The 16292-nt window shown below is 36.6% G+C and overlaps 1 protein-coding gene across 3 annotated transcripts in view; it reads left to right on the forward strand.

Moving 5' to 3' along the window:
- The window catches only part of TFEC (transcription factor EC), a 76918-nt gene that overhangs the window by 12401 nt on the left and 48225 nt on the right, over positions 1-16292 (forward strand). For all 3 annotated transcript variants that reach the window (XR_003990683.1, XM_030480445.1, XM_030480446.1), the window contains exon 2: positions 13688-13939. Coding sequence is in view for 2 of the 3 variants with exons in the window: in XM_030480445.1 (XP_030336305.1) it covers positions 13859-13939 (81 nt within the window). In the remaining variant the exon portion in view is untranslated. The remainder of the gene's footprint in view (positions 1-13687; positions 13940-16292) is intronic.

Raw genomic sequence — 16292 nt, forward strand, 5'->3', positions numbered from 1 at the left:
TTTATGTTTATTATGGCAGAACTACTTTGTGCTGCTTACTGTCAGGGCCAGTTTTAGATTTGGTGCCTAAGTAAACTATTCTCTCGAAAACTGGAATATAGTCTAAATTTTTTGCTTATTATTACATTCCAGCGTTGTCTGGTTGTTATTGTTTTGTCTACTCGGCTAATCTAATTGCCTTATCTTGGTTTTCCTTTTCTTCTTTTAAGGTTGTTTAGCTTTCATTATAATGACAGACTCGTCTTTCTTTTCTTTCATAGTTTTATTCTACCTATTTTGTTGGTGAAGTTCTCTGGTTTTGCTCTCCCGTATTCTGGCTAGGAATAGAGGGATACCCAAAATACTCTCTAAGTAGAAACTGAACTTAATGTTCTTTGCAGTGCTTAGTCTTCTGACAGCTTTTTATTGAGCTCTATTTTTTCCTACTTACATTACCAGCCTAATCTAGCCATTTAATCTAACTTCTCTAATTTTTCTTGATCATAGTGTTTTCCTCTTTCATAATCATATTAAAGCCAGTTCCCGTCTTCCACCTATTCATCTTGAGTAGGTATTTCCTGCTCTCCCAACTACTCTGAACATTACCTCAAAACTTTCTAACAAATAAGAGGATAATGCCATCTGCAGATCTCAGGTGACTTGGATATTGTCCATTGGTACTGCTATGCTTAGTTCCTTATTCAAGCTTGCAGGAGTAAAGGGGGTTGGTAATATAATTGAAAAGGACATTTTTTACTTACCTTGTCAAATGCGAATTTCAACTCAGCTGCATTATAAATGTTTTCAAAGAGAGGAAATCTACAATAGTGTAAAGTGTACCTTTGGAAATGAAAATGAAACTTCAGTAGTTGACATGTAAATCTTGCTTTAGGAACTGAAACTGAAGGTTGAATTTAGCTAGGCTGGAGACTCATGGATTAATGTGACAACCTAAATTCTTCTGTTAGAGATTCAGCTGTGGGGAGGGGCAACAGGAATTCTGCACTTCAAATAGTGGGATTTCATAATCTTTAGGGAAGAATATTATTGCCCATTATAGAGACCATCCTGATTGTAACAGTGAGCTGTGCACTTGTGCAGCCATGGTCAAAGAAGGAGGGTCAAGGCAAATGAACAGCTCAGAGACCAGCTCAGAGACCAGCACAGCTGCAGTCTGATGCCACTTTTACCTATGTTGTCCTTTCCGTCAGTTTTCTGTAAGAAAGCCTTTCCCTCTCTGGCAAGCATTTATTCATCCATTAAGTCAGTGGGATGGTCCTGAAAGCCACCAGTATAAGGATAAAATCTGGACTTGACTGACCAAAAAAAGGATGTTACCAAAATATATCTGTCTTACATATATCCTCTGCATACAGCAAAGGAAAAGGTCATGAGCACAAGAAAATCTCAGTAATCTCTGTCGTTAAACAACTTTGAAAGAGTGCTGAATAAATTGGGACTGTGAACTGGGATAATTTTTTGATGTTGAAGATAGTTAGCTCACTGTAGATTATAATACTAAAAGACAGAATTCTGTAACAGAATTCTGCCTCTGTGTTTAGGCTTTGTGGCCATTCGAATGGCAAGAGTGATGACAGACTGAAAAAATTATCGTAGGAAACTGCTAACATGGCCATACTATTATGTTATTGATTTCTTTCAGCATCTATTCTTCAGTTAATATGGCATTTGAGACACAGATAGGGTTTTCTTCCTTAAAAGTGCTGTATCATTTCTTCTTCTGTAACTGAAATTCCAGCCAGAGTTAAGGAAATACCCTTATGAACCACTTCTCCTTTCTCTCCCTCTAACCAATTGGATATACACAAACAGCTACATACATAATTCATGGCCAGATTTGTACTAGTCTTTTCTTGTTTGACCTGCTGTGTTCGGGTACCTGGGCTCTGGGGGATGCTGTTGTGTAGAGATGATCAAACTGATAGATATCCAGCCACTGCTGGTAGGTAACTATACTGGCAAACGAATATTACTGAATTTAACTGTATGATGAAAATCAGGCAAATCAGTTTTTGCTTTATTTTGCATGTGTGACAGAATTACAGTTTCATCTCTCATCTTCTTAAGGCAGACCAAAGAGACTACCATTTGCCTTCTTTCTGTAACATGACCTACTGATTATGCTGATAAATGCTAATTAAATCACTTGATAATTAAATAAATTTGTTAATACTAATAAACTCATAAAATCTTAGTGTAAACATTCACAGTCCACCACTTTGTTACAGTACAAACACTGTGACATGTTTTCCTGCTGAAAGTTCTGTGGCAACATACCGAAGACTTTAAAATACTGTTATTGTTACTGAATATTCTTACTTTCAACTAAAAAAATAATTTTGAAGGCAGACAAATTTCACACAGATACATAGCTATGACAATCATTTTCCTAGGCAATTCTAACCTTGCTTATTTTTGACTTGTACATTCCTTTCCACATTAGGACCATTGCTTTTGAAAGACTTGTTCTGTACAATACAGTTTATGATTAATGCTCTTAATAATGACTTACCAGTAGTAATCTTTAATTCCATATTCACACAGAACTCTCATTTAAGATAAATGGGAGTTTCTCTTCATTAATCCCACTAGAATCAATCGTCATTTGTAAATTAACATGTTTTTATTTAGTGGATATTGGCTGAAAACTGTTGAGTAGCTTGAGCTTACCCTAATATCACTCCTCCAGCTCCTTTTCTGTAGTGTCTACTAAGTGCACAATGTTTATTGTACCTGAATTGAAATGGGAATGCTGGAAAGCACAACTCTATCACTGAAGGACATGCACTTGTTTTTGCCAGGCTGCCTTTTGGTTCTATTTATGGTTGTTTTACAGCAGTTCCTGTTCTAAAGGATTCAAAGGCTGATTTCAGAATTTAAGTAATTATAAAAGGAACTGAATTTTGACCTGTTGTACATTAAAAATGGTATTAATGTCTTTTTTTTCTTTTTTTTCTTTTTTTCCCCCTAATTTTGTTACTGCTGAATGGGACATGTTGAGAAATAAGGTTAGTTTGAGCACACATGAAAAGGCAAGACTGCTTGTTCAGTTCAGTACTGAAAGTACCAAAGCTATTTTTGTGTGATTTCCAGTTAACTGTGAAGTACAGCAAAACATAAGTGTTTGGAGCCTTGCACTCTATAAGTGTTCTCTGAATGAATTCTCAGCTTCCCTTGTCCTCTTTAGCAGATGTTTGCCAGTGTTAGGCTGAAAAATATCTTTTCAGACTCAGACATGCAAAACTATAATTCAGAAAAGACTCCTCAAAATAAATTACACAATTTTAAGTGAAAATTAATATTCATTATAATTTTTGGTAATATTAGGTGTTTTTTTCACTAACAGCTATGCTCTTTGTTTAACTCTTACGTGTAAGAATAGTGAGAAACATAAATCTGATGAAATTATTGATATTTCAAAGACTACATAGTTACTGCACTGTAAATCCACTATTCTTACACTCAAAGCAGAAGTGGAAATGTATTGCCAAAAGAATATACTGGTTTGTTATGTGCGTTTTACTGAAAGTAACATTTGCTGACCCCACAAACAGCATGCCAACAGCATCCCAAAGCAAGAACATGGTCAGACTTACTGCTGCTTACAGCCATTGAAACATATTTGAACACAAAATGGACATGGTGGCTTTAAAAAACTGCTCTTAACAACTGATGTGAAATGTTTTTTGTCACTTTTTTCTCATACAGCTATCCTTGATGTGCCATTCCTGTTTCTGATGGAAACATCACCTACTGCTGTCAGCTAACCCAATCTGCTCTGCTTGTATGAAAGCACGCTTTGTGGCCAGATCCTAAGCTGGCTCAGAATGATGTTGCTGCCTTGATTTCACAAAAATCGCGTTGTGAAGCTGAACCTAAGATGCCTACTTTGAAAGCTTCCCCCCTTGCCCTCTTTATCATTCTGAGGCTGAGGAAAGCAATAGATAGCACATTTCTTAGGCTGAATCTGGTTTTATCTGTGTCTTTACAGAAGCTATAACCCTTCACAGACTTAAAATAACTTGTCGAACAGATAAGCCTCCCTGATGTGACTACCTTACCAAACCACCTTATGCCACTGTCTTTGTTTCCTCTGTTTTTGCAGTGCATGGGCTGGGGGGTGCATACCTCAGTATAGTTTGTTTTCAAAGTGAGGGAGGGCTGAAACACACAAAAAAAGGTTAGGAATAAGCAGTGCTGTCATCTGGTGGTGAATTTGTTACCACTTTAAACAAACTGATTGTTCTTTTCAACCAATGGGTTTCACTTTTTTGAGGAAGTTGATGTAGTCCCCTTGGCGTAGAGTCACGAATCTTTCATATTAGAAATAAAACCATTGGTTTTAGCCAAAATTACTAAACCTTTTGAACTTTATTTTTGAAGAAGAATAGCTAACCAGAGATAGGCTTACTATATTCAGGTCTTTTCCTTCTTTATCTTGTGATACCAAAACATGACAAAGTTATTGGAAAGCATATTATAGATGTTATTATCTGTGTGCAAATGCTACTTGTCCAATGGAATGAAGAAGCAAAGACGTACCCCTCCCTCAGAAATATCAGTATACTCAAACGCCAAACTACTATTTTTCTCTTTTATAATTTTACCATCAGTACTTTTTCCTGCAACATATTTGGTGTCCATATCCTTACACACCAGGAAAATATACCTTTTAGATCTAGCTTCCAGGACTGTTTTGTTGTCTGTAACTGAACAGGAGGGATATTACTGCCATCATTGCATCTCAAATTATACAGTGTCTGCTCACCTGGGAAACCAGAAAAAAATATGTAGGAAACAATGAGAAACTTGTTACTTCATGCTCCCTCTTCAAACTTTTTAAGGCTGACCTCTCTGAGTTCTCTTAACCTTTAAAGTGAGATATAAGTGAGAAAATTACATACATGAAACAATTAGAAATCAAAGAACAAACCAGAATTTTTTGAAACTGTTCAGGGCTTTACTAAAGTAGCCATCACATGAGTATTCTTCTTCTTTTGGTTCATTCATTTTGATTTTCACCCACTTGACTTTCTCATCTACGCATAAAGGTAGTACACTACCTACTGTTTCTCTCCAATATTAGATCTATATTCCAAACTTTACCTATGGATAACAAAATAGACTATATGGATATTCATACTACAGTCATCTTTTGTCTGTTCTAAGCACTTTCATCTGACCTAAATAGTTAAAAATGCTGAGATTAAAATAAAAACCTTCATGTCTTCAAACATTTTCATTATTCCTAATCGCTGTATCAGCCTGTGTTATATGAATCCCATATTTTGGAGTAGATTGCTTTCTGATGCATGATATTTGTCAGAAAATCTTGAATCTCTGAATAAAATGCATCATGCTAGTTATGGATTTCCCATGCACTATAACTGTAATTTGTACAGATCTGTGCTAGTTGTTGCAGTTGACAAGTACAGAAAAACTTTAAATGCTGCTGGTTTTTTTTCTTCTACAAGGACTGAACAAACTGTACTGGTGGAAGTTCATTAGCAGAAGATTTTTAACTAAACCCCAGATTATTGTGCTTTCCATACTCAAAACTGATTTTCCTTGAATACAGTTGTGATACCCTCTTCTCCATTTAATAGCATCTTATTAGCTGACCTAATTTGAATAACTTCTGGAGATAGAGACAAGTAGTTAACTAAAGGTATCAGGACCTAGCTCTTTAAGCATAGCTAGCCATACAGAAAAGTTTCTTTCCATTCTTCAGATGCAAGAGTCACATTCACTGTCCTGTAATAACACTAACAACAAAGAGTAACTGGAACATTAAAGATTTATTGTATTCAGAGATGTCATGAATCAGTGAGAGCATGGACAGGGTCACTGTATGGAGTCAAGGATATTAGCTAGGGTTTCATAATTTGATTGTGGTCGATTCTTATGCTTGTGTGGCCTATTAACTGTAGTGGTTGGTTTTATTCAGTTTAGATTTTCAGCTTAAACTTGAACTTAAATCAAAGGGATAGTTTTTGTAAAAATACTTCCCGTAGTTTGCTTTGCTTAACTTTATAGGCTGTTTTTATAGAGCAATGTTTAAAACTTGAGTCTTTCCTGCCAGTGAAGACCACAAAGTCATCGAGACTCATTGTTATTTTAAAACATGACAAGCTGGCCTTAAGACCTTAGGGATCCTTTCTTCAGAAGTCAAGCTGGTGATGGATAAGGAGCCATCAGAGCTGTGTGTATCTTAACTGCAGGAGTTCAATTAAGAAGCCAAGAGTGTCTCAGGTATAGCAGCACAAATGGAAGTGCTTGCTTTGATAACGTCTCTGTAGCTGCTCAGTGCAGGTAGTTGGCTTCCCCCAACTCATTTCTGATTGCACAAGGAGGTTAGCACAGAGGAATACCTGAAAGGACTGAGCTCCATCAGTGTTCAGTGAGTGCTAGAGAATACCACAATGAGAAAATGCTATCAAAATTTCTGCGTCTGCATGGGGAATTGACAGGAAATGGCTAGCTGTAAGATCTAGCCTCTGACAGCAACAGCCCCGAGAGCTCTGCTGCCTTTTTCTCCCTGACAGAAACGCTGTTCTGCTGCTTATTCTGTGCAGAGAAAGTTTTCTTACCCAGCACCGGTTTCTGCAAAGTCTGTTCTGCATTTTTTTGCTCCCACATTCGTCTTGCTTTTCATAATGTTTGGCAGTGTGATGGAGAATTTCCAATTGCTCCCATCCTACCCCACACTTAACAATTACCAGCTATTTTTAGACATTGAGATACCAAAATACAGAAGCAGCAGTCATTGTTGAAGACATGGTCTTTGTCAAAGAACTTTAAAATATTTCTTCTTCAGTCCCTTCACCCTTGAAAGAACATTCACAAGTTCCTGATGAATATGATGTCAAAGGTTAAATAAGATGAAAAATAGTGCATTAGAGTCACATGAGAATTTTTTCTTAACTTGAAAGCTACTGTAAGGCATGTACTAAACACAGCTGTGAGTTGCCAGACTGGATGTCTTTTGCTTTGTGTTCTTTCTTCATGCATATTAATGGAGAAGGTCTCATCTAGTCAGATCAAAGTTCCAATAAGAAAAATATTCACATTCAAAAATTAATTACTGTGGTTAACTTAAGTAATTAATTGACATAATCACACACTCTTTTACAAACTAAACATTAAAGTGAATAGCTACATTATTTGGTGATAGTTTTTAAGATAGAACAGAAGTGTATAATTGCTAAATTAAATTGAAATTTCATTTTATTATGAAATAATTTCACAAATACGCTTTTCTCAAAGTTTCATGGAAAGCGCAGGACAAGCAAACAACTGATGTTCATTTGTAATAGAAGTTAAAAAGGATTATTTCATCACTAAAAATGCTTTTTTCCTAACCCTTAAAATCTATTTGAAAGTCCTCAGAAATAGAGCTAAAGTAATCTATGCTGCGACTGTGTTTCTTATCTTAAAATGGAAATAGACTTTTTTGGAACTTACAGAACGTTTTAATAATTAAAAAGTTCATAATTAGATGCTTATTTTCTGGTACAGTGGTTGAAAAGAACATGAAGCCCTGTAACTCAAACAGTTTCAAAGATGTGTTTTGTTCAGGACTAATGATGAACGATGTGATCCCATCAGAGTGAGAAATTTTACTTCAGAAGCTATTGAAAACACTGGAACAAATTGGCATCTCATATAAATGGCAAACTGTAATGAAGTCTACTGAGTCTGTCCAGTATACTGTGACCATATTTAAGTGTATTATTTTATAGCAGAGATTAAAATATTTATTAAATACAGAGTGAATTTTCATCAAAGAAAAGGTTGCTATTATAATAGTCAGTTCTCAGATCCAAAAATCCATAAAATTTAAACACAAAAAGAGTTATTAGACTGCTCATTCAAATTCCTCTAAAATCACAGGCTTTGTATTCCATTTATTTTTTATTCTAGTACTCAGCTGTGAGTCCAAGAATGTGTGTGATAAAAGCGTATTTTGGATTTGGCTCTCTTGCATTTCTTCCAGAAAGTCATCAACCCTTAACTTGAAGAAAACAGCAGTTAGACCATTTCCTTTTTAGTATTTCACTGTTTATTCACATAATTTCTGAAATGATCTTGCCCAACATTATCCTGTGGCCATTGGCTCTTGCCACACTTTCTGTGCTAGCTGAAAGACCCTGCCACATTCAGCATCTCGCAGAAATTTCACAATTTTCAATTTGACAACAAGAATACATCTGAGTTTCTTTAAACTTCCACTGAAACACCCTTTTCTTGGTCTTCAATTACTTCCATAGTTCTTTTCTGCATCCTCTCAAATTTTTTAATAGTGTTTTAAAAATGTTTACGGTAGAAATATTTTTAGGATTCCATTAATGATCTCTCTTGAGCCATAAGTAAAAGCAGAGTAAAGCCAGGCTCCTATTCTCTACTTCCTTTATGTTGTTTTCTCTTTCTTGCTATAATATCACCTGGACACTCCTGCTGAGTTGAAGGTTTGTTACAACCCCAAATTCTTTACAGAATCATTGCTTCCAATGTTTTCTCCATTCAGTTTTCTCCATTGCTGCATTCTGTATTTCTTCCTTCAGCATATACAGATGTGTATTTGGCTGAATAAGAACACATTTCATTTCAATGGGATCACTACTCTAAAAAATATTTATTCTTTTTAGTTGGTTTAATTTTTCATTAGACCCAAATCACTGATGGAAATATTGAGTAGTACAAGAATGAAGAGCCCTTCTTTTTGGTGCTGAGCCTTTGGTGATTACTTTCTTATGCATGTTCGTTAGCCAATTCTTAATCCAGTTAAAACATACTTTATTGATATTGTGTAGTGCTATATTTTTAATTAGAATATTGAATGATACTAAGTCAAAAGGCACACAAAAGTTGGAGTGTATTATACCTACATGGTTACCTTTGGCAACCTAACTTAAAATCTCATCAAAGAGCAGAAGTAGATTTGTTTGACAAGGCTTATTTTGCACAGAACTATGTTGACTAGCGTTAATTATATTCCTATGTCTTAATAATTTATTAATTGAATATCTTTTCAGTTTTCCTATTATTTCTCCCAGGACTGATGTTCAGCTAAGCAGCTTGGGAGTACAGGTATCACCTGCTTGCCCTTAGAGGAACATCAATACAAGATGTAGCGTTGCTACTTACTGGAATATCATTGACATTGTTCATGCCTCCTTTAGGTCCCCTAAGTATGCCCTTTTTCGTACTTCTGGCATGCTAGGTATTCTTTTACCAATGGGGAAAAAAAAAAAGAAATCTCATCAGCAAATGTGGAAGTAAAATAGTTTATGTAAATAAACTACTGAAGGTCTAGTTATGCCATTGTGCAACATATTGGAAATGAAAGTAAAAGGAGTGTGAATGTGGGAAAAGATGTTACACAACTCCTCTACCACAGTTTTACAACATGATGATGTATGCTCAAATTAGAAAAAGCAGTTGAAGAAGTTTGAGTATGCATCTGTAATTCTGTTATGTTCTTGTTTGTAGAACTGGCTTGTCAGTGAGTTTTAAAATAGAAATAGGTACAGTCAGTTACATGTGCATTGGGACATTTTTGGATTACAAAATCCATCTGAAAGGATGGATTCATTTCTATTCTAGCTTTATTCTGGTGGAATTATAATGTTTGAGTTGGGGCTGGATGCTTTTGGCTCCCTGCATACTTGATGTTTCTGGTTCTAAATAAGCTTTAATTTCACCATTATTAGGAAAGCCGGAAAACAGACAAAAGCAGTGGTAGGAGGGAATGTTTATTGCTGAACTTTATGCTTTCCTTCACTCCTCAAATAATCTGAAATAATTAACATTCAAAGTACAGGACCACAGCCACTGCAAAAGAATGCCTGGGAGGAGAACCAGCCTTTAATCTCAGCAATTTGTTGCCTGGTTACACGTTAAACACACGATTGTCAGAAGACCCTATATAACTCCAGGAGTACTTGGTAGGAGGGGTCAAGTCAGTGACTGTGTCAAGAGCTAGAGCAAATGGGCCAGTAGGACAACACTAAGTCCTGGACTGAGTCAGCATCTGGATTGCCAGGTGGTCACTTGGTGCCCATTTGCCAGAAATCAGGCACATCAACAAGAAGGTAATCCATCTCACCGCCCCTCCCCCCCGAAAAAAATCCCAACGAAACCAAAACAAACAAACAAACAAAAATCCATGGAGATATTTAATAGAAAGTAGTCTGCTGAGAATAGAAGATATTCTTTATCAAATCACACAGCTCGATCTGTGTCAGAGATAAGAACCCAGGTTCCACAGAGGCTTCTGCTTCTTGGATGCTCAACCCTGAAAACCATGTCAGGGTCTTCTTTTAAAACTGTTGTGCTTTAAACAAATGATTAAATATTCATTGACCCTGAGAGAGGGAGAAAAAAAGAAGGTAACCCTATATACAGACTGTTGTGGCAGTAAAGGGGGTGTCAGCATCAACATTGCAGGCCCTTGGTCCAAAGATGCTTTAATTATCTCATATATAGGAGGACTCCTAGACTGGAGAGATTCAGAGACCCTCATCTTAAAATTTCACATAGCCTCTAACTACATTTTCTTGCAAATTATGGGAACTTCTCCAAAGATGAGGAATTAGAAAATTGCTTTCCAAATACTGCTGGAGAATACTAAACTGAGATTATTGGGCAAAATAAAGATGCTTTTAATTTTTCCTCCTGGAATTTCTAGATTTCTTTTGCTTCCTCAGATGCTCAGGGCCTTGTCCAGTCAAGTTTTGAAATGGAGATTCCACAAGGTCTCTGGGCAACCTGTGCCAGTGTTTAGCCACTCTTTTTACACCATTAAAAAGAAGCTGAAAATCAAGTCAATGTTTAATGTTTGTAACTATGGCAGTAGTTATTTAAAAGAGTTTACTTCATCTAAATTTTTCAGAAAACCTAAACTGAAACTTAGCTTAATACTACTGAGATAAGATAATAGAAGTAATCCAGCATCCAAGTGGAAAATCAACCAACCGTGCTTGGTATTTAACACTGCACTATCTGGTTTCATAGAATTATTAAGTTTTTAATTTCTGCTACTATTTCACATGTTGCGTGAGGAGTTTTAACAGTAATTTCTAATTTTTGAGAGTTTGACTTGCAATCTTAGTATTCCTTTAACATAGTAAGTCTTTCTTTCCGTCCATTTATTATACACTACCAGTATGATTATAAAAAAAGGATTCCAGTTCTACTTTGTACAAAAGTGGTTTGACTTTCAAAAGTGCTTAATTTATTATTAGCATTGACTTCTAAGACTTATTTAGACATATAAAAATTATCAAGGATTGCAATTTAGGTACTTTTTGAAAATCAGGGCATAGATAACCTCAGTGGTTCTGCTTTGTAATGACTGCAACTGGCACAGTAAAGGGATGGAAGGATTTGCAAAACCATAGCAACAGATCCCATCAGCGAAGTGTCAGATTCTTTTCCTGTTTGTGGAAGTTCAGGACAGTACTGGGAGGATATAAGCACTGAAAGAATATAATTAAAAAATAGCGCTCCTGATCAAATTGGGTTTTGACTTAGACAGCAGTAAGTTGATTGATTGATTGTCTTTCACAGATCCTCCGTCTGCCTGATGGGATGGTCTTTCAGTGGTTCACTAGAAAATCAGGCTGCACAGAGATTTCCATCTGCCAGTAGCAATCTGAAGTGCAGAGAAAGCAGGAAACAAACTACTGACTTTTCAGCAACCTTCTGTGGCAGAACCCACTTCCTTACAAAAATTCATTAAAAACAAATTTTAAACCAAGGTCGTATAGACTTTGGACACAGCAAATTTCTTGTGTTTCTTATTTAATTTGAAGACACGGTATTCTGGATTTCATGTTTCAGGTAGGCCTGTAGAGTTTCTAAGACAATAGTTCACTTTGTATGGATTCATTCAGTGAGCCTGGAGGCCAGCACAAGCACAGTGTCTGTGGGTGCTTCTGAAACAGCAGCAGAAAACAAGGGTGCATGGCAAATCCCTGCTCTGGCCATAAAACAGGACGTATTTTCTTTCCCTCAACACATTGCATTTTGCCCAGTATCAACACTCTGGTTAAACTGGCATGCAACAGATTTCATGTTTGAATTCTAATTAAAGAAGCTACTTGAGTTTCTAGCTTTCAATATGAGCATAAGTCTGAAGGATTAAATAGATGCATAAGTATATGAATGATCTTGGACAGTTTTACATGTATTTTTACACATGATAAATCAGAGTTTAAATTAACAGTACATTAATCATTTTCTAAAACTAACACAAAGATCTCAGTTAAGACAAGTAGTATCATGATTTAAGTAAATCCTAAATGCACATGTAGTTTTTAAAACCTTACATAGGATGCATATCTTCCTAACATAAAATGGAAAAATCTAAACAGTGTATTTAAGATTTTGTATCAATATTTTAATGGGATATTATTTAATAACTTTAAGGCTTACATCAAAGTAATTAATATTATATTCATTACTGCATGGCTTAATCTGTTTTATATGACTAGAAAATTAGTTTAAAGAAACATAATTAAAATAATTCTAGACATGCCACCATAACATGATTAAAAGTAAAGTAGGTACTGCAATATTGTAAAAAAATATAGCTAATTTAAATGCAAACCCCTTTTATGGGCTATTTATCTCTGCTTATGTATGTTAGGGGAATTAAAAAGAAGTTTGTATAAATGACTGAATATTTTTTTTTTGAGAAAAAAGGTCTGCAAAGCAAGTCTTGTTATTATTTAACAAATATTAATCATGCTTTACACAGAGGCCACTTGAGAAAAATTTATTATGGAAATTTGTGACCAGTCATGCCATAGGAAGAGGAGAAAGCCACAGGGCTGAAATGACAGTAAGGTTTGTGTATGCAGTGCTCCTCTGGTAGTTAAATTACAAGAATGTGACATTGATCTGAAATGGGAGCTGTTTGAAGTAGCAACTGTCAATCTCTGTATTCAAAGGGTAGCCCAAAGTCGTACTCAATTAGCCATTTTGGCATGATCACTCGGTTTATAATATCCTGCCAACTCAGAAAGTGATCTGTCCTCAAGAGGCACTTCAAGAAGACTTCGCAGTTTGATGATAGTGAACAGTCACCCAGAACTACTGCTTGGACTCTTTATTTTATTGTTTGGGGTTTATTGCAAAAGTACAGCAATGCCTCATTTGACTGACTGTACTTATTACAAGGTGAGCCAAATATGTATTTAGATATGAGTGAATGTCTGCTGATGATGATATTACTTAAATTGGTTGGATTATGTTTTTCTTTATGCATTTGTTTACTCTTTTAAGTAAAAAAGAGTTAATACATGGTGACATTAATTTTAAGGTACAGATATGCTTGTAGATTGATTATAATGATCAGTGATTCAGCAGAGATCATTCTTTAATGAGAAGAGAAAAAATTGTAGCATACTTCTGGTCTTTCCTTAGAATTGTTTATCTTTTCTAATTCTATTTTTCTTTGATAATTATTCAGAAGGTTTGTTCAGCTGTGTTAGGGGAAAACAACACACATATAAGAAATGTGTAAGGTGCAAAACTGAAAAAAAAAAGATTAAAGGCTAATAATAATTCAATCCAAGTGTTATTAAAGCTGAATCTATTGTTTTGACATTTAAGTGATCATACAGGTAAATACTGGTACCAGTTACTTGAAACTTCAGCAATTATTTCCATTCATTCCCAGGTACAAACACACTTGGAAAATCAGTCTAGATACCACATACAGCAAAGCCAGAGGCACCAGGTGAAGCAGTACCTGACCCTCGATACCAAGCTGTCCAGCCAGACGCTCTCCCTGTCCCACTCCCACGCAATCCAGCCTGTGGGAGTGACCTCTATCTTAAGAAACGGACACATGCCTCCCATCAGTGACATTGGCACACCAGAAAGCCCCGCTACCAAGCTGCTGGCCCTTGGAGGAGAACATGAAAATGCGGTAGGGCAGGGCTGGTGAAAGGAATGGGGAAATGGGCTTTGTGTTCTTCTACAAAAACATTACATGACCACCTTGCATTGGCAGTGGGCAAGAGATCGTGGAATCATGGAATGGTTTGGGTTGGAAGCGACCTTAAAGGTTGTCTAGTTCTACCTGTCCTGTTATGGGCAGGGACACCTTCCACTAGACCAGGTTGCTCAAAGCCCCATCCAGCCTGGCCTTGAACACTGCCAGGGATGGGGCTGACTTTTTTTACTTTCATAGGGCCTTTGGTTGCAGCACATGTTCCCTTAATCCTTTTGGATTACATGGGTGATTCCCTTGAATCCCTGTTAATAGCTTTTTACATGATCAGGCTTCTGAATTTCTGCCAGTGAAAATGTACTCTTGCATCTTTTTATCTGTGTGTCATATACTGCAGTTCATTTTTTGAATATGTACTTTGCAATGCAAAACTTTTTTTTCAGATGAGACTTATTTCTGTCTAAAAGTATTAAACTAGCCGAATAACAAAGTTAAATACTAATTACCTTAAAGATGTAACTGAAAGAATCACTCATTCATTTTTCAGTTAGCTGATACATTTATATATGGGTTATCTTGGGTAATTTGGCATAGATATGCTAACTTTAGTACCACCATTGATTTTAATAGAGATAGAGCTATTATACAGTGTCAGATTCTCAGCCACTGTGAGATGTAGATCATTAGGGCCTTTAATACTTCAATAGATTTCAAAAGAGGCTGCTTATTAGGTAAAAGGGGAATTCATATAGAAATGAGAAAAGGATATGCTGTATCATATCTTGGGCTTTAACAGAACAGAAAAATCTTGCAAATACACTGTGACCCGTTTGAATATTTGGATGTTATGCAGCTAAGCATGAGGGAACTGGCAAAAATAAACCTAATACTTCCTGGAGAGCTCGCCTGGGGCCCCTCCATTCCTTCTGCATTGAAAACTGAAATTTTATGTCAGATTTATGGATTACTGAAGCCACTAGTCTGCACAGATTATTATTATAGATGGCCTTTGTGGAGGCCTCTGGGGTCACCTCTGTGCTGGCAAGTGCAGCGTGCTGAAACCATTCTTAGGCTGATTTTGGGAATCATGCCAGGAATAACCAGTGCCTGCCATTGTACCACTCTATGACCTGGAGAGCAAGACGTCTGCTTGTAAACCACTCTCCTGAGCTGTGCCTTGTGATGACTGGGAGAGTTATAGCTGGCACTGGCCAAAATCCTCACAGGCATTTTACCAATGATTTGAATAATCCCATCCCAGAGCCTCACGAAATGAGTGACACAGTGTAATTTCCTACAGCAGATGTGCCCTCTGGCTCAGCCTAGGCTATAGTTATATCAATAAATAACATAGAGCCACACACAGGTTAGTGCAGTGAACTGTAGTCATTCATATTGCCTAATTGCCGGGAATTTCTTGGCATCCTTTTGGTCCTGACAGCACTCTGTTAGGCAGGTCTGGGCACAACTCCTAGGACAGCACATGCCTTGTTTTTAGAGATGGAGAGGAGTGTATGTATAAGCTGTGCTGGGCCACGTGGCCTAAAAGCCTGTGTTGAAAAGTCCCTGGCCTATGTGATACTTTCTTTCATTGCATAGGACCCTCTTGAAAAGCCTCAGAGCACAAGTCAACTGCTCCTGCAAATGGTAGTTAACAGTGACAGGTTCATCATGGGATCTTTCCCAGAGTTGTTTTGTGAATGGAACCAGACTAAAATTATCACTGAAAACTCATGCTGCACTTTGTCTGCAAATTATTCACCACTTCATCCCACCTGTTGCATCTGCTTCAGTAGTTTTGATTCAGCTTAGAACAAAAGTGGGACCAAAAGGCTGCCTGGAGAAGTATCCAGTGTATTGCCAAACCAACACAAACCTCTGCCTCCTGAATCTTGAGAGAGGTGTGTAACACCAGATCTTGAATGACTCATGCTCTTGCAGAACCACAGGTTCCTTTCAGCCTTCCTGCACCAATGCAACAATACACTGTGGGTTTGACACATTTGATGAAGGTGACGGATCACAGTTACTACTTAGCAATGCACTCCTTGTCATCTGATCTTGGTGTTGTAATAAGGGGTTAAAAAAGGGGAATGGACTGGTGTTTGGGGGGAAAGAAATGATTTGCTAAACCACGAGAACTGTTTCCACAAGAAGTAAAAAATGTGAATATTGTGAAAAAGTACCTGAAATATTTGAATTTTAAGATATAAACTTCTGAAATTCAATTAATGTAATAAATAATCAAGATTAATTCTTCTATATTTTCAGAGTAACATTTTTCCCACTATTATTTGTAGTGATTGGTCTTAAAATTTTATTTTGTCAG

The sequence above is a fragment of the Strigops habroptila genome, chromosome 3 (assembly GCF_004027225.2).
Source record: "Strigops habroptila isolate Jane chromosome 3, bStrHab1.2.pri, whole genome shotgun sequence".
Lineage (NCBI taxonomy): Eukaryota > Metazoa > Chordata > Aves > Psittaciformes > Psittacidae > Strigops > Strigops habroptila.